Below are 17,992 nucleotides of genomic sequence, written 5' to 3' on the forward strand. Positions count from 1 at the left end.
GTCCCCTTCTCTCGGGGAGGCTCCTCCTTGTCCCCTTCTCTCGGGGAGGCTCCTCCTTGTCCCCGTCTCTCGGTCGGGCTCCTCCCATCCCCCTTCTCTCGGGCGGGCTCCTCCCTGTCCCCTTCTCTCGGGGAGGCTCCTCCTTGTCCCCTTCTCTCGGTCGGGCTCCTCCCCACCCCCCTTCTCTCGGTCGGGCTCCTCCCCACCCCCCTTCTCTCGGTTGGGCTCCTCCTTGTCCCCTTCTCTCGGGCGGGCTCCTCCTTGTCCCCTTCTCTCGGGGAGGCTCCTCCCCACCCCCCTACTCTCGGGCGGGCTCCTCCCTGTCCCCGTCTCTCGGTCGGGCTCCTCCCCACCACCCATCTCTCGGTCGGGCTCCTCCCCACCCCCCTTCTCTCGGGCGGGCTCCTCCTTGTCCCTTCTCTCGGGGAGGCTCCTCCTTGTCCCCGTCTCTCGGTCGGGCTCCTCCCCACCCCCCTTCTCTCGGGGAGGCTCCTCCCTGTCCCCTTCTCTCGGTCGGGCTCCTCCCTGTCCCCGTCTCTCGGTCGGGCTCCTCCCCACCCCCCTTCTCTCGGGCGGGCTCCTCCCCACCCCCTTCTCTCGGCGGGTTCCTCCCCACCCCCCTTCTCTCGGGCGGGCTCCTCCTTGTCCCCTTCTCTCTCGGGCGGGCTCCTCCCACCCCCTTCTCTCGGGCGGGCTCCTCCTTGTCCCCTTCTCTCGGGGAGGCTCCTCCTTGTCCCCGTCTCTCGGTCGGGCTCCTCCCCATCCCCCTTCTCTCGGGCGGGCTCCTCCTTGTCCCCTTCTCTCGGGGAGGCTCCTCCTTGTCCCCGTCTCTCGGTCGGGCTCCTCCCCACCCCCCTTCTCTCGGGGAGGCTCCTCCCTGTCCCCTTCTCTCGGTCGGGCTCCTCCCTGTCCCCGTCTCTCGGTCGGGCTCCTCCCCACCCCCCTTCTCTCGGGCGGGCTCCTCCCCACCCCCCTTCTCTCGGGCGGGTTCCTCCCCACCTCCCTTCTCTCGGGCGGGCTCCTCCTTGTCCCCTTCTCTCGGGCGGGCTCCTCCCCACCCCCTTCTCTCGGGCGGGCTCCTCCTTGTCCCCTTCTCTCGGGAGGCTCCTCCTTGTCCCCGTCTCTCGGTCGGGCTCCTCCCCATCCCCCTTCTCTCGGGCGGGCTCCTCCCTGTCCCCTTCTCTCGGGGAGGCTCCTCCTTGTCCCTTCTCTCGGTCGGGCTCCTCCCCACCCCCCTTCTCTCGGTCGGGCTCCTCCCCACCCCCCTTCTCTCGGTTGGGCTCCTCCTTGTCCCCTTCTCTCGGGCGGGCTCCTCCTTGTCCCCTTCTCTCGGGGAGGCTCCTCCCCACCCCCCTACTCTCGGGCGGGCTCCTCCCTGTCCCCGTCTCTCGGTCGGGCTCCTCCCCACCCCCCTTCTCTCGGGCGGGCTCCTCCCCACCCCCCTTCTCTCGGGCGGGCTCCTCCCTGTCCCCGTCTCTCGGTTGGGCTCTTCCCTGTCCCCTTCTCTCGGTCGGGCTCTTCCCTGTCCCCTTCTCTCGGGCGGGCTCCTCCCTGTCTCCTTCTCTCGGACAGGCTCCTCCCTGTCTCCTTCTCTCGGACGGGCTCCTCCCTGTCTCCTTCTCTCGGACGGGCTCCTCCCTGTCTCCTTCTCTCGGGCGGGCTCCTCCCTGTCCCCTTCTCTCGGGCGGGCTCCTCCTTGTCCCCTTCTCTCGGGCGGGTTCCTCCTTGTCCCCTTCTCTCGGGCGGGCTCCTCCTTGTCCCCTTCTCTCGGGCGGGCTCCTCCTTGTCCCCTTCTCTCGGGCGGGCTCCTCCCTGTCCCCTTCTCTCGGGCGGGCTCCTCCCCACCCCCCTTCTCTCGGGGAGGCTCCTCCTTGTCCCCTTCTCTCGGGGAGGCTCCTCCCTGTCCCCTTCTCTCGGGGAGGCTCCTCCCTGTCCCCTTCTCGGGCGGGCTCCTCCCTGTCCCCTTCTCTCGGGGAGGCTCCCTCCCTGTCCCATTCCGCCCGTCCCTGTCCCCTTCTCTCGGGCGGGCCCCTCCCGGGCCCCTCCCTGTCCCCTTCTCGTCCCCTTCTCTCGGGCGGGCTCCTCCCCACCCCCCTTCTCTCGGCGTGCTCCTCCTTGTCCCCTTCTCTCGGGGAGGCTCCTCCCTGTCCCCGTCTCTCGGTCGGGCTCCTCCCCACCCCCCTTCACTCGGTCGGGCTCCTCCCCACCCCCCTTCACTCGGTCGGGCTCCTCCCCACCCCCCTTCACTCGGTCGGGCTCCTCCCCACCCCCCTTCTCTCGGGCGGCTCCTCCCTGTCCCCTTCTCTCGGGCGGGCTCCTCCCTGTCCCCTTCTCTCGGGCGGGCTCCTCCCTGTCCCCTTCTCTCGGGCGGGCCCCTCCCTGTCCCCTTCTCTCGGTCGAGCCCCTCCCTGTCCCCTTCTCTCGGGCCCTGTCCCCTTCTCTCGGGCGGGCTCCTCCCCACCCCCCTTCTCTCGGGCGGGCTCCTCCCCACCCTCCTTCTCTCGGGCGGGCTCCTCCCTGTCCCCTTCTCTCGGGCGGGCTCCTCCCTGTCCCCTTCTCTCGGTCGGGCTCCTCCCTGTCCCCCTTCTCTCGGTCGGGCTCCTCCCTGTCCCCCTTCTCTCGGTCGGGCTCCTCCCTGTCCCCCTTCTCTCGGGCGGGCTCCTCCCTGTCCCCTTCTCTCGGGCGGGCTCCTCCCTGTCCCCTTCTCTCGGGCGGGCTCCTCCCTGTACCCTTCTCTCGGGCGGGCTCCTCCCCCTCCCTGTCCCCTTCTCTCGGGCGGTCTCCTCCCTGTCCCCTTCTCTCGGGCGGGCTCCTCCCTGTCCCCTTCTCTCGGGCGGGCTCCTCCCTGTCCCCTTCTCTCGGGCGGGCTCCTCCCTGTCCCATTCTCTCGGGCGGGACACGGGCGGGCTCCTCCCTGTCCCCTTCTCTCGGGCGGGCTCCTCCCTGTCCCCTTCTCTCGGGCGGGCTCCTCCCTGTCCCCTTCTCTCGGGCGGGCTCCTCCCTGTCCCCTTCTCTCGGGCGGGCTCCTCCCTGTCCCCTTCTCTCGGGCGGACTCCTCCCTGTCCCCTTCTCTCGGGCGGGCTCCTCCCTGTCCCCTTCTCTCGGACGGGCTCCTCCCTGTCCCCTTCTCTCGGGCGGGCTCCTCCCTGTCCCCTTCTCTCGGGCGGGCTCTTCCCTGTCCCCCTTCTCTCGGGCGGGCTCTTCCCTGTCCCCCTTCTCTCGGGCGGGCTCTTCCCTGTCCCCCTTCTCTCGGGCGGGCTCTTCCCTGTCCCCCTTCTCTCGGGCGGGCTCCTCCCTGTCCCCTTCTCTCGGGCGGGCTCATCCTTGTCCCCTTCTCTCGGGCGGGCTCCTCCTTGTCCCCTTCTCTCGGGCGGGCTCCTCCTTGTCCCCTTCTCTCGGGCGGCTCCTCCCTGTCCCCTTCTCTCGGGCGGGCTCCTCCCTGTCCCCTTCTCTCGGGCGGGCTCCTCCCTGTCCCCTTCGTAATCCAAAGGCACTGCCGAGAACCAGCTGACGGTACTGGAACCCGGATGGGTAGCAGAAGGTACCCATGTAAAAAAAAGTTCAAGGCCGCGAGCCGGCCGCAGTTACCAAAACCCACAGTCCTACAGGGGGTGCTTGTCCTATTGGCACTATGGAACCAGCCTTCATTTCCAGATCCCGCAGCCCACATAGGAGTCACCTAAACTGCAGGCACCATAGGGTCGGCTAACCCGACCGCAACACGACAGGACAACGCATTGGAGGCAAAGTGACGTTGACACTACCCGGAAACAGCTGGCGTGCTGGAACCAGGCTGGGCAGGAGGGAGTACCCATGCCAAAGTCACTGCCGAGAACCAGCTGACGGTACTGGAACCCGGATGGGTAGCAGAAGGTACAAGAGCCAATGGAACTGCCGAAGACCAGCTGACGGTACTGGAACTCGGTTACTAAGCAGGAGGTACCTGTGCCAGAAAGCACTACCAAGGACCAGCACTACCAAGGACCTTCTCTCGGGCGGGCTCCTCCCTGTCCCCCTTCTCTCGGGCGGGCTCCTCCCTGTCCCCTTCTCTCGGGCGGGCTCCTCCCTGTCCCCTTCTCTCGGGCGGGCTCCTCCCTGTCCCCTTCTCTCGGGCGGGCTCCTCCCTGTACCCTTCTCTCGGGCGGGCTCCTCCCCCTCCCTGTCCCCTTCTCTCGGGCGGGCTCCTCCCTGTCCCCTTCTCTCGGGCGGGCTCCTCCCTGTCCCCTTCTCTCGGGCGGGCTCCTCCCTGTCCCCTTCTCTCGGGCGGGCTCCTCCCTGTCCCCTTCTCTCGGGCGGGCTCCTCCCTGTCCCCTTCTCTCGGGCGGGCTCCTTCCTGTCCCCTTCTCTCGGGCGGGCTCCTCCCTGTCCCCTTCTCTCGGGCGGGCTCCTCCCTGTCCCCTTCTCTCGGGCGGGCTCCTCCCTGTCCCCTTCTCTCGGGCGGGCTCCTCCCTGTCCCCTTCTCTCGGGCGGGCTCCTCCCTGTCCCCTTCTCTCGGGCGGGCTCTTCCCTGTCCCCCTTCTCTCGGGCGGGCTCTTCCCTGTCCCCCTTCTCTCGGGCGGGCTCCTCCCTGTCCCCTTCTCTCGGGCGGGCTCCTCCCTGTCCCCTTCTCTCGGGCGGGCTCCTCCCTGTCCCCTTCTCTCGGGCGGGCTCCTCCCTGTCCCCTTCTCTCGGGCGGGCTCCTCCCTGTCCCCTTCTCTCGGGCGGGCTCCTCCTTGTCCCCTTCTCTCGGGCGGGCTCCTCCTTGTCCCCTTCTCTCGGGCGGGCTCCTCCTTGTCCCCTTCTCTCGGGCGGGCTCCTCCTTGTCCCCTTCTCTCGGGCGGGCTCCTCCTTGTCCCCTTCTCTCGGGCGGGCTCCTCCCCGCCCCCCTTCTCTCGGGCGGGCTCCTCCCCGACCCCTTCTCTCGGGGAGGCTCCTCCTTGTCCCCTTCTCTCGGGGAGGCTCCTCCCTGTCCCCTTCTCTCGGGCGGGCTCCTCCCTGTCCCCTTCTCTCGGGCGGGCTCCTCCCTGTCCCCGTCTCTCGGTCGGGCTCCTCCCCACCACCCATCTCTCGGTCGGGCTCCTCCCCACCCCCCTTCTCTCGGGCGGGCTCCTCCCCACCCCCCTTCTCTCGGGCGGGCTCCTCCCCACCCCCCTTCTCTCGGGGAGGCTCCTCCCCGCCCCCCTTCTCTCGGGCGGGCTCCTCCCCGCCCCCCTACTCTCGGGCGGGCTCCTCCCTGTCTCCTTCTCTCGGACGGGCTCCTCCCTGTCCCCTTCTCTCGGGCGGGCTCCTCCTTGTCCCCTTCTCTCGGGCGGGCTCCTCCTTGTCCCCTTCTCTCGGGCGGGCTCCTCCCTGTCCCCTTCTCTCGGGGAGGCTCCTCCTTGTCCCCTTCTCTCGGGGAGGCTCCTCCCTGTCCCCTTCTCTCGGGCGGGCTCCTCCCTGTCCCCTTCTCCCGGGCGGGCCCCTCCCTGTCCCATTCCGCCCGTCCCTGTCCCCTTCTCTCGGGCGGGCCCCTCCCTGTCCCCTTCTCTCGGGCGGGCTCCTCCCCACCCCCCTTCTCTCGGCGTGCTCCTCCTTGTCCCCTTCTCTCGGGGAGGCTCCTCCCTGTCCCCTTCACTCGGTCGGGCTCCTCCCCACCCCCCTTCACTCGGTCGGGCTCCTCCCCACCCCCCTTCTCTCGGGCGGGCTCCTCCCTGTCCCCTTCTCTCGGGCGGGCTCCTCCCTGTCCCCTTCTCTCGGGCGGCCTCCCCCCTCCCTGTCCCCTTCTCTCGGGCGGGCCCCTCCCTGTCCCCTTCTCTCGGTCGGGCTCCTCCCTGTCCCCTTCTCTCGGGCGGGCCCCTCCCTGTCCCCTTCTCTGGGTCGAGCCCCTCCCTGTCCCCTTCTCTCGGGCCCTGTCCCCTTCTCTCGGGCGAGCTCCTCCCCACCCCCCTTCTCTCGGGCGGGCTCCTCCCCACCCTCCTTCTCTCGGGCGGTCTCCTCCCTGTCCCCTTCTCTCGGGCGGGCTCCTCCCTGTCCCCTTCTCTCGGGCGGGCTCCTCCCTGTCCCCTTCTCTCGGTCGGGCTCCTCCCTGTCCCCCTTCTCTCGGGCGGGCTCCTCCCTGTCCCCTTCTCTCGGGCGGGCTCCTTCCTGTCCCCTTCTCTCGGGCGGGCTCCTCCCTGTCCCCTTCTCTCGGGCGGGCTCCTCCCTGTCCCCTTCTCTCGGGCGGGCTCCTCCCCCTCCCTGTCCCCTTCTCTCGGGCGGGCTCCTCCCTGTCCCCTTCTCTCGGGCGGGCTCCTCCTTGTCCCCTTCTCTCGGGCGGGCTCCTCCCTGTCCCCTTCTCTCGGGCGGGCTCCTCCCTGTCCCCTTCTCTCGGGCGGGCTCCTCCCTGTCCCCTTCTCTCGGGCGGGCTCCTCCCTGTCCCTTCTCTCGGGCGGGCTCTTCCCTGTCCCCCTTCTCTCGGGCGGGCTCTTCCCTGTCCCCCTTCTCTCGGGCGGGCTCTTCCCTGTCCCCCTTCTCTCGGGCGGGCTCCTCCCTGTCCCCTTCTCTCGGGCGGGCTCCTCCCTGTCCCCTTCTCTCGGGCGGGCTCCTCCCTGTCCCCTTCTCTCGGGCGGGCTCCTCCCTGTCCCCTTCACTCGGTCGGGCTCCTCCCCACCCCCCTTCACTCGGTCGGGCTCCTCCCCACCCCCCTTCTCTCGGGCGGGCTCCTCCCTGTCCCCTTCTCTCGGGCGGGCTCCTCCCTGTCCCCTTCTCTCGGGCGGCCTCCCCCCTCCCTGTCCCCTTCTCTCGGGCGGGCCCCTCCCTGTCCCCTTCTCTCGGTCGGGCTCCTCCCTGTCCCCTTCTCTCGGGCGGGCCCCTCCCTGTCCCCTTCTCTGGGTCGAGCCCCTCCCTGTCCCCTTCTCTCGGGCCCTGTCCCCTTCTCTCGGGCGAGCTCCTCCCCACCCCCCTTCTCTCGGGCGGGCTCCTCCCCACCCTCCTTCTCTCGGGCGGTCTCCTCCCTGTCCCCTTCTCTCGGGCGGGCTCCTCCCTGTCCCCTTCTCTCGGGCGGGCTCCTCCCTGTCCCCTTCTCTCGGTCGGGCTCCTCCCTGTCCCCCTTCTCTCGGGCGGGCTCCTCCCTGTCCCCTTCTCTCGGGCGGGCTCCTTCCTGTCCCCTTCTCTCGGGCGGGCTCCTCCCTGTCCCCTTCTCTCGGGCGGGCTCCTCCCTGTCCCCTTCTCTCGGGCGGGCTCCTCCCCCTCCCTGTCCCCTTCTCTCGGGCGGGCTCCTCCCTGTCCCCTTCTCTCGGGCGGGCTCCTCCTTGTCCCCTTCTCTCGGGCGGGCTCCTCCCTGTCCCCTTCTCTCGGGCGGGCTCCTCCCTGTCCCCTTCTCTCGGGCGGGCTCCTCCCTGTCCCCTTCTCTCGGGCGGGCTCCTCCCTGTCCCTTCTCTCGGGCGGGCTCTTCCCTGTCCCCCTTCTCTCGGGCGGGCTCTTCCCTGTCCCCCTTCTCTCGGGCGGGCTCTTCCCTGTCCCCCTTCTCTCGGGCGGGCTCCTCCCTGTCCCCTTCTCTCGGGCGGGCTCCTCCCTGTCCCCTTCTCTCGGGCGGGCTCCTCCCTGTCCCCTTCTCTCGGGCGGGCTCCTCCCTGTCCCCTTCTCTCGGGCGGGCTCCTCCCTGTCCCCTTCTCTCGGGCGGGCTCCTCCCTGTCCCCTTCTCTCGGGCGGGCTCCTCCCTGTCCCCTTCTCTCGGGCGGGCTCCTCCCTGTCCCCTTCTCTCGGGCGGGCTCCTCCCTGTCCCCTTCTCTCGGGCGGGCTCCTCCCTGTCCCCTTCTCTCGGGCGGGCTCCTCCCTGTCCCCTTCTCTCGGGCGGGCTCCTCCCTGTCCCCTTCTCTCGGGCGGGCTCCTCCCTGTCCCCTTCTCTCGGGCGGGCTCCTCCCTGTCCCCTTCTCTCGGGCGGGCTCCTCCTTGTCCCCTTCTCTGGGGCGGGCTCCTCCCTGTCCCCTTCTCTCGGGCGGGCTCCTCCTTGTCCCCTTCTCTGGGGCGGGCTCCTCCCTGTCCCCTTCTCTCGGTCGGGCTCTTCCCTGTCCCCTTCTCTGGGGCGGGCCCCTCCCTGTCCCCTCCTCTCGGGCGGGCCCCTCCCTGTCCCCTCCCTGTCCCCTCCCGCCCCCTCCCTGTCCCCTTCTCTCGGGCGGGCCCCTCCCTGTCCCCTTCTCTCGGGCGGGCGGGCCCTCCCTGTCCCCTTCTCTCGGGCGGGCGGGCCCTCCCTGTCCCCTTCTCTCGGGCGGGCGGGCCCTCCCTGTCCCCTGGCGGGCCCCTGTCCCCTTCTCTCGGGCGGGCTCCTCCCCACCCGCCTTCTCTCGGACGGGCTCCTCCCTGTCCCCCTTCTCTCGGGCGGGCTCCTTCTTGTCCCCTTCTCTCGGGGAGGCTCCTCCCTGTCCCCATCTCTCGGTCGGGCTCCTCCCCACCCCCCTTCTCTCGGGCGGGCTCCTCCTTGTCCCCTTCTCTCGGGGAGGCTCCTCCCTGTCCCCATCTCTCGGTCGGGCTCCTCCCCACCCCCCTTCTCTCGGGCGGGCTCCTCCCTGTCCCCTTCTCTCGGGCGGGCTCCTCCCTGTCCCCGTCTCTCGGTCGGGCTCCTCCCCACCCCCCTACTCTCGGTCGGGCTCCTCCCCACCCCCCTACTCTCGGTCGGGCTCCTCCCCACCCCCCTACTCTCGGGCGGGCTCCTCCCTGTCCCCTTCTCTGGGGCGGGCTCCTCCCTGTCCCCTTCTCTGGGGCGGGCTCCTCCCTGTCCCCTTCTCTGGGGCGGGCTCCTCCCTGTCCCCTTCTCTGGGGCGGGCTCCTCCCTGTCCCCTTCTCTGGGGCGGGCTCCTCCCTGTCCCCTTCTCTGGGGCGGGCTCCTCCCTGTCCCCTTCTCTGGGGCGGGCTCCTCCCTGTCCCCTTCTCTGGGGCGGGCTCCTCCCTGTCCCCTTCTCTGGGGCGGGCTCCTCCCTGTCCCCTTCTCTGGGGCGGGCTCCTCCCTGTCCCCTTCTCTGGGGCGGGCTCCTCCCTGTCCCCTTCTCTGGGGCGGTCCCTGTCCCCTTCTCTCGGACGGGCTCCTCCCCACCCCCCTTCTCTCGGACGGGCTCCTCCCCACCCCCCTTCTCTGTGGCGGGCTCCTCCCTGTCTCCTTCTCTGTGGTGGGCCCCTCCCTGTCCCCTTCTCTCAGGCGGGCCCCGGGCGGGCCCCTCCCTGTCCCCTTCTCTCGGGCGGGGGCCGGGCGGCCCTGTCCCCTTCTCTCGGGCGGGCTCCTCCCCACCCCCCTTCTCTCGGACGGGCTCCTCCCTGTCCCCTTCTCTCGGGCGGGCTCCTCCCTGTCCCCTTCTCTCGGGCGGGCTCCTCCCTGTCCCCTTCTCTCGGGCGGGCTCCTCCCTGTCCTCTTCTCTCGGGCGGGCTCCTCCCCACCCCCCTTCTCTCGGGCGGGCTCCTCCCTGTCCCCTTCTCTCGGACGGGCTCCTCCCCACCCCCCTTCTCTCGGGGAGGCTCCTCCTTGTCCCCTTCTCTCGAGCGGGCTCCTCCCTGTCCCCTTCTCTCGGGGAGTCTCCTCCTTGTCCCCTTCTCTCGTTCGGGCTCCTCCCCACCCCCCTTCTCTCGGGCGGGCTCCTCCTTGTCCCCTTCTCTCGGGGAGGCTCCTCTCTGTCCCCATCTCTCGGTCGGGCTCCTCCCCACCCCCCTTCTCTCGGGCGGTCTCCTCCTTGTCCCCTTCTCTCGGGGAGTCCCCATCTCTCGGTCGGGCTCCTCCCCACCCCCCTTCTCTCGGGCGGGCTCCTCCTTGTCCCCTTCTCTCGGGGAATCCCCGTCTCTCGGTCGGGCTCCTCCCCACCCCCCTTCTCTCGGGCGGGCCCCTCCCCGGGCGGGCCCCTCCCTGTCCCGGCCCCTCCCTGTCCCCTTCTCTCGGGCGGGCTCCTCCTTGTCCCCTTCACTCGGGCGGGCTCCTCCCCACCCCCCTTCTCTCGGGCGGGCTCCTCCCCACCCCCCTTCTTTCAGGCGGGCTCCTCCCGTCCCCTTCTCTCGGGCAGGCTCCTCCCTGTCCCCTTCTCTCGGGCGGGCTCCTCCCTGTCCCCTTCTCTCGGGCGGGCCCCTCCCTGTCCCCTTCTCTCGGGCGGGCTCCTCCCTGTCTCCTTCTCTCGGGCGGGCTCCTCCCTGTCCCCTTCTCTCGGGCGGGCTCCTCCCCACCCCCCTTCTCTCGGGCGGGCTCCTCCTTGTCCCCTTCTCTCGGGCGGGCTCCTCCCTGTCCCCATCTCTCGGGCGGGCACCTCCCCACCCCCCTTCTCTCGGGCGGGCTCCTCCTTGTCCCCTTCTCTCGGGGAGGCTCCTCCCTGTCCCCGTCTCTCGGGCGGGTTCCTCCCCACCCCCCTTCTCTCGGGCGGGCTCCTCCCCTCCCCCCTTCTCTCGGGCGGGCTCCTCCCCTCCCCCCTTCTCTCGGGCGGGCTCCTCCCCACCCCCCTTCTCTCGGGCGGGCTCCTCCTTGTACCCTTCTCTCGGGGAGGCTCCTCCCCACCCCCCTTCTCTCGGGCGGGCTCCTCTCTGTCCCCTTCTCTCGGGGAGGCTCCTCCTTGTCCCCTTCTCTCGGGGGGGCTCCTCCCTGTCCCCTTCTCTCGAGCGGGCTCCTCCCTGTCCCCTTCTCTCGGGGAGTCTCCTCCCTGTCCCCTTCTCTCGGGCGGGCTCCTTCCTGTCCCCTTCTCTCGGGCGGGCTCATCCCAACCCCCCTTCTCTCGGGCGGACTCCTCCCTGTCCTCATCTCTCGGTCGTGCTCCTCCCCACCCCCCTTCTCTCGGACGGGCTCCTCGTCCCCTTCTCTCGGGGAGGCTCCTCCCTGTCCCCGTCTCTCGGTCAGGCTCCTCCCCACCCCCCTTCACTCGGTCGGGCTCCTCTCCACCCCCCTTCACTCGGTCGGGCTCCTCTCCACCCCCCTTCACTCGGTCGGGCTCCTCCCTGTCCCCTTCTCTCGGGCCGGCTCCTCCCTGTCCCCTTCTCTCGGGCCGGCTCCTCCCTGTCCCCTTCTCTCGGGCCGGCTCCTCCCTGTCCCCTTCTCTCGGGCCGGCTCCTCCCTGTCCCCTTCTCTCGGGCCGGCTCCTCCCTGTCCTCTTCTCTCGGGCGGGCCCCTCCCTGTCCCCTTCGGGCGGGCCCCTCCCGGGCGGGCCCCTCCCTGTCCCCTTCTCTCGGGCGGGCCCCTCCCTGTCCCCTTCTCTCGGGCGGGCCCCTCCGCCCCTCCCTGTCCCCTTTTCTCGGGCGGGCCCCTCTCGGGCGGGCCCCTCCCTGTCCCCTTCTCTCGGGCGGGCTCCTCCCTGTACCCTTCACTCTGTCGGGCTCCTCCCCACCCCCCTTCACTCTGTCGGGCTCCTCCCCACCCCCCTTCACTCTGTCGGGCTCCTCCCCACCCCCCTTCACTCTGTCGGGCTCCTCCCCACCCCCCTTCACTCGGTCGGGCTCCTCCCCACCCCCCTTCACTCGGTCGGGCTCCTCCCTGTCCCCTTCTCTCGGGCGGGCTCCTCCCTGTCCCCTTCTCTCGGGCGGGCTCCTCCCTGTCCCCTTCTCTCGGGCGGGCTCCTCCCTGTCCCCTTCTCTCGGGCGGGCTCCTCCCTGTCCCCTTCTCTCGGGCGGGCTCCTCCCTGTCCCCTTCTCTCGGGCGGGCTCCTCCCTGTCCCCTTCTCTCGGGCGGGCTCCTCCCTGTCCCCTTCTCTCGGGCGGGCTCCTCCCTGTCCCCTTCTCTCGGGCGGGCTCCTCCCTGTCCCCTTCTCTCGGGCGGGCTCCTCCCTGTCCCCTTCTCTCGGGCGGGCTCCTCCCTGTCCCCTTCTCTCGGGCGGGCTCCTCCCTGTCCCCTTCTCTCGGGCGGGCTCCTCCCTGTCCCCTTCTCTCGGGCGGGCTCCTCCCTGTCCCCTTCTCTCGGGCGGGCTCCTCCCTGTCCCCTTCTCTCGGGCGGGCCCCTCCCTGTCCCCTTCGGGCGGCCCCTCCCTGTCCCCCCTGTCCCCTTCGGGCGGCCCCTCCCTGTCCCCCCTGTCCCCTTCGGGCGGCCCCTCCCTGTCCCCCCTGTCCCCTTCTCTCGGGCGGGCCCCTCCGCCCCTCCCTGTCCCCTTTTCTCGGGCGGGCCCCTCCCTCCCTGTCCCCTTCTCTCGGGCGGGCTCCTCCCCACCCCCCTTCTCTCGGGCGGGCTCCTCCCTGTCCCCTTCTCTCGGACGGGCTCCTCCTTGTCCCCTTCTCTCGGGCGGGCTCCTCCTTGTCCCCTTCTCTCGGGCGGGCTCCTCCCTGTCCCCTTCTCTTCTCGGGCGGGCTCCTCCCTGTCCCCTTCTCTTCTCGGGCGGGCTCCTCCCTGTCCCCTTCTCTTCTCGGGCGGGCTCCCCCCCAACCCCCTTCTCTCGGGCGGGCTCCTCCCTGTCCCCTTCTCTCGGTCGGGCTCCTCCCCACCCCCCTTCACTCGGTCGGGCTCCTCCCCACCCCCCTTCTCTCGGGCGGGCTCCTCCCTGTCCCCTTCTCTCGGGCGGGCTCCTCCCTGTCCCCTTCTCTCGGGCGGGCTCCTCCCTGTCCCCTTCTCTCGCGCGGGCCCCTCCCTGTCCCCTTCTCCCTGTCCCCTTCTCCCTGTCCCCTTCTCTCGGGCGGGCCCCTGGCGGGCCCCTCCCCCCTCCCTGTCCCCTTCTCTCGGGCGGGCCCCTCCCGGCGGGCCCCTCCCCCTCCCTGTCCCCTTCTCTCGGGCAGGCCTCCCTGTCCCCTTCTCTCGGGCGGGCTCCTCCCCACCCCCCTTCTCTCGGGCGGGCTCCTCCCCACCCCCCTTCTCTCGGGCGGGCTCCTCCCCACCCCCCTTCTCTCGGGCGGGCTCCTCCCCACCCCCCTTCTCTCGGGCGGGCTCCTCCCTGTCCCCTTCTCTCGGGCGGGCTCCTCCCTGTCCCCTTCTCTCGGGCGGGCTCCTCCCTGTCCCCTTCTCTCGGGCGGGCTCCTCCCTGTCCCCTTCTCTCGGGCGGGCTCCTCCCTGTCCCCCTTCTCTCGGGCGGGCTCCTCCCTGTCCCCTTCTCTCGGGCGGGCTCCTCCCTGTCCCCTTCTCTCGGGCGGGCTCCTCCCTGTCCCCTTCTCTCGGGCGGGCTCCTCCCTGTCCCCTCCTCTCGGGCGGGCTCCTCCCTGTCCCCTTCTCTCGGGCGGGCTCCTCCCTGTCCCCTTCTCTCGGGCGGGCTCCTCCTTGTCCCCTTCTCTCGGGCGGGCTCCTCCCTGTCCCCTTCTCTCTGGCGGGCTCCTCCCTGTCCCCTTCTCTCTGGCGGGCTCCTCCCTGTCCCCTTCTCTCTGGCGGGCTCCTCCCTGTCCCCTTCTCTCTGGCGGGCTCCTCCCTGTCCCCTTCTCTCTGGCGGGCCCCTCCCTGTCCCCCGCCCTCCCTGTCCCCTGCCTTCCCTGTCCCCTTCTCTCGGGCGGGCTCTTCCCCACCCCCCTTCTCTCGGGCGGGCTCCTCCCCACCCCCCTTCTCTCGGGCGGGCTCCTCCCCACCCCCCTTCTCTCGGGCGGGCTCCTCCCTGTCCCCTTCTCTCGGGCGGGCTCCTCCCTGTCCCCTTCTCTCGGGCGGGCTCCTCCCTGTCCCCTTCTGTCGGGCGGGCTCCTCCCTGTCCCCTTCTCTCGGGCGGGCTCCTCCCTGTCCCCTTCTCTCGGGCGGGCTCCTCCCTGTCCCCTTCTCTCGGGCGGGCTCCTCCCTGTCCCCTTCTCTCGGGCGGGCTCCTCCCTGTCCCCTTCTGTCGGGCGGGCCCCTCCCGGGCGGGCCCCTCCCGGGCCCCTCCCTATCCCCTTCTCTCGGGCGGGCCCCGGGCGGGCCCCTCCCTATCCCCTTCTCTCGGGCGGGCGGGCCCCTCCCTATCCCCTTCTCTCGGGCTGGCTCCTCCCCACCCCCCTTCTCTCGGTCGGGCTCCTCCCCACCCCCCTTCTCTCGGGCGGGCTCCTCCCCACCCCCCTTCTCTCGGGGGGGCTCCTCCCCACCCCCCTTCTCTCGGGCGGGCTTCTCCCCACCCCCCTTCTCTCAGGCGGGCTCCTCCTTGTCCCCTTCCCTCGGTCGGGCTCCTCCCCACCCCTCTTTTCTCGGTCGGGCTCCTCCCCACCCCCCTTCTCTCGGGCGGGCTCCTCCCCACCCCCCTTCTCTCGGGCGGGCTTCTCCCTGTCCCCTTCTCTCCGGCGGTCTCCTCCCTGTCCCCTTCTCTCGGGCGGGCTCCTCCATGTCCCCTTCTCTCGGGCGGGCTCCTCCCTGTCCCCTTCTCTCGGGCGGGCTCCTCCCCACCCCCCTTCTCTCGGGCGGGCTCCTCCCCACCCCCCTTCTCTCGGGCGGGCTCCTCCCTGTCCCCTTCTCTCGGGCAGGCTCCTCCCTGTCCCCTTCTCTCGGGCGGGCTCCTCCCTGTCCCCTTCTCTCGGGCGGGCTCCTCCCTGTCCCCTTCTCTCGGGCGGGCTCCTCCCTGTCCCCTTCTCTCGGGCGGGCTCCTCCCTGTCCCCTTCTCTCGGGCGGGCTCCTCCCTGTCCCCTTCTCTCGGGCGGGCTCCTCCCTGTCCCCTTCTCTCGGGCGGGCTCCTCCCCACCCCCCTTCTCTCGGGCGGGCTCCTCCCCACCCCCCTTCTCTCGGGCGGGCTCCTCCCCACCCCCCTTCTCTCGGGCGGGCTCCTCCCTGTCCCCTTCTCTCGGGCGGGCTCCTCCCTGTCCCCTTCTCTCGGGCGGGCTCCTCCCTGTCCCCTTCTCTCGGGCGGGCTCCTCCCTGTCCCCTTCTCTCGGGCGGGCTCCTCCCTGTCCCCTTCTCTCGGCCGGGCTCCTCCCTGTCCCCTTCTCTCGGGCGGGCTCCTCCCTGTCCCCTTCTCTCGGGCGGGCTCCTCCTTGTCCCCTTCTCTCGGGGAGGCTCCTCCTTGTCCCCTTCTCTCGGGCGGGCTCCTCCTTGTCCCCTTCTCTCGGGCGGGCTCCTCCTTGTCCCCTTCTCTCGGGCGGGCTCCTCCCTGTCCCCTTCTCTCGGGCGGGCTCCTCCCTGTCCCCTTCTCTCGGGCGGGCTCCTCCTTGTCCCCTTCTCTCGGGCGGGCTCCTCCTTGTCCCCTTCTCTCGGGCGGGCTCCTCCTTGTCCCCTTCTCTCGGGCGGGCTCCTCCCTGTCCCCTTCTCTCGGTCGGGCTCCTCCCTGTCCCCTTCTCTCGGTCGGGCTCCTCCCTGTCCCCTTCTCTCGGTCGGGCTCCTCCCCACCCCCCTTCTCTCGGGCGGGCTCCTCCCCACCCCCCTTCTCTCGGGCGGGCTCCTCCTTGTCCCCTTCTCTCGGGCGGGCTCCTCCCTGTCCCCTTCTCTCGGTCGGGCTCCTCCCCACCCCCCTTCTCTCGGGCGGGTACCTCCTTGTCCCCTTCTCTCGGTCGGGCTCCTCCTTGTCCCCTTCTCTCGGGGAGGCTCCTCCTTGTCCCCTTCTCTCGGTCGGGCTCCTCCCCACCCCCTTCTCTCGGGCGGGCTCCTCCTTGTCCCCTTCTCTCGGGCGGGCTCCTCCTTGTCCCCTTCTCTCGGGCGGGCTCCTCCTTGTCCCCTTCTCTCGGGCGGGCACCTCCTTGTCCCCTTCTCTCGGGCGGGCTCCTCCTTGTCCCCTTCTCTCGGGCGGGCTCCTCCCTGTCCCCTTCTCTCGGGCGGGCACCTCCCTGTCCCCTTCTCTCGGGCGGGCACCTCCCTGTCCCCTTCTCTCGGGCGGGCACCTCCTTGTCCCCTTCTCTCGGGCGGGCACCTCCTTGTCCCCTTCTCTCGGGCGGGCTCCTCCTTGTCCCCTTCTCTCGGGCGGGCTCCTCCTTGTCCCCTTCTCTCGGGCGGGCACCTCCTTGTCCCCTTCTCTCGGGCGGGCTCCTCCTTGTCCCCTTCTCTCGGGCGGGCTCCTCCCTGTCCCCTTCTCTCGGGCGGGCTCCTCCTTGTCCCCTTCTCTCGGACGGGCTCCTCCTTGTCCCCTTCTCTCGGGCGGGCTCCTCCTTGTCCCCTTCTCTCGGGCGGGCTCCTCCTTGTCCCCTTCTCTCGGGCGGGCTCCTCCTTGTCCCCTTCTCTCGGGTGGGCTCCTGCCACTCCCCCTCCCTTTTGGTTGAGGCTCCTCCCCTATGTTGGTGTTCCTCCACCCCTCCCCGGGTGAGGCTTTCTTGACTGTTGAGGTTCATGCTTTGATTTGGGCTCCTCCCCCAGTCGAGACTCCTCCCCTCAATCGAGGCTCTAGTGAGGTTTCCAGCCAGGTGAGATGTAGACAGTGATTGTCTTGTGGAGATGAGCTGCAGTGAAAAGCATGAGGAAGGGACAGGGCAGCATGTGGTAATAATATTATAGAGGCACAGAATCACTCCATGTATAAACGTTTTTCATTTCCAGCTCACGAGCCAGACGGTCACCAAAGCAACGACGCAAGCAGCAGGGGTCCTCGAGCCCCCCGGATGCAGATCGAGACCGCCTAATTACCACGGACAGCGACGGAACCTACAAGAGGCCCCCCGGCGTCAGTAACTCCGCCTACGTGGTGCGTGAATATCATTATATCCGATGCGGAGCGTCATCTGTTGTTCTCTGGTATCACCCACAGATATAGATGTCATTCTATCAGCATATAGTGTGGCACCACCTCACTAGCTGATAACAGAGAGCAAACGATTGCATTGATGTCAGTGGCAGACAGCTGAGAACAATACTATACCCTCCATGCTGTCACCATGTCTGGCTGATAACAGATTACACTTGCTTGTCTTTCTCCAGTCTGACCCCGATATCCCCTCCGATAACCCCACCCCGGTATCAGAAATCGGCAATTATCCCGGCTCCCCCCCGCGCCTCCCGGCTCCGTACGTGGCCCCTCAGCCGTCCATTGAAGAGGTGCGGCAGACTATGCAGTCTCTGCTGGATGATGCCTTTGCACTGGTGGCCCCGAGCAGCCAGGGGCCCGGGGCGCTGCAGTCTGGAAACACTTCAGGACAGCATGCGGGGAACAGCTCCTCAGCTCGGACCGCTCAGGGGTCCACACTATGGCAGTACCCCTCTCATCAGTCCTCCCACTACAACGTGAGTCACTACTGGCAACAAAACCCATCACCAGGGACATGGGGGATCCGGGGAACACCCCTGTGACATCACCAGAGACGGGGGAATCCCGGGGAACACCCCTATGACATCCCGGGAAACACCCATGTGACATCACCAGGGACATGGGAGGATTCCGGGGAACACCCCTGTGACATCACCAGGGACATGGGAGGATTCCGGGGAACACCCCTGTGACATCACCAGGGACATGGAAAGATCCCAGGGAACACCCCTGTGACATCACCAGAGACGGGGGAACACACCTATGACATCACCGGAGACATGGAGAGATCCCGGGGAACACCCCTGTGACATCACCAAGGGACTTGGAGGGATCCCGGGGAACACCCCTGTGACATCACCAAGGGACAAGGAGGGATCCCGGGGAACACCCCTGTGACATCACCAGGGATGTGGGAGGATCCGGGGAACACCCCTGTGACATCACCAGGGACGTGGAGGGATCCCGGGGAACACCCCTGTGATGTCACCAGATACATGGGCGGGGATCCCGGGGAACACCCCTATGACATCCCGGGAAACACCCATGTGACATCACCAGGGACATGGGAGGATTCCGGGGAACACCCCTGTGACATCACCAGGGACATGGGAGGATTCCGGGGAACACCCCTGTGACATCACCAGGGACATGGGAAGATCCCAGGGAACACCCCTGTGACATCACCAGAGACGGGGGAACACACCTATGACATCACCGGAGACATGGAGAGATCCCGGGGAACACCCCTGTGACATCACCAAGGGACTTGGAGGGATCCCGGGGAACACCCCTGTGACATCACCAAGGGACAAGTAGGGATCCCGGGGAACACCCCTGTGACATCACCAGGGATGTGGGAGGATCCGGGGAACACCCCTGTGACATCACCAGGGACGTGGAGGGATCCCGGGGAACACCCCTGTGATGTCACCAGATACATGGGGGGGGATCCCGGGGAACACCCCTGTGACATCACAAGAGACATGGGGGGGATTCCGGGGAACACCCCTGTGACA

The 17,992-nt window shown here is 69.9% G+C and overlaps 1 protein-coding gene across 3 annotated transcripts in view; it reads left to right on the forward strand.

Annotated features, from left to right (window-relative positions):
- The window catches only part of KIAA1549 (KIAA1549 ortholog), a 117,932-nt gene that overhangs the window by 84,636 nt on the left and 15,304 nt on the right, over positions 1–17,992 (forward strand). For all 3 annotated transcript variants that reach the window (XM_073650497.1, XM_073650499.1, XM_073650498.1), the window contains exons 15-16: positions 16,271–16,415; positions 16,649–16,951. In XM_073650497.1, the coding sequence (XP_073506598.1) occupies positions 16,271–16,415; positions 16,649–16,951 (448 nt within the window). The remainder of the gene's footprint in view (positions 1–16,270; positions 16,416–16,648; positions 16,952–17,992) is intronic.

This window comes from Phyllobates terribilis, unplaced genomic scaffold (genome assembly GCF_046119375.1).
Source record: "Phyllobates terribilis strain yellow unplaced genomic scaffold, ASM4611937v1 Scaffold_10__3_contigs__length_209671492, whole genome shotgun sequence".
NCBI lineage: Eukaryota > Metazoa > Chordata > Amphibia > Anura > Dendrobatidae > Phyllobates > Phyllobates terribilis.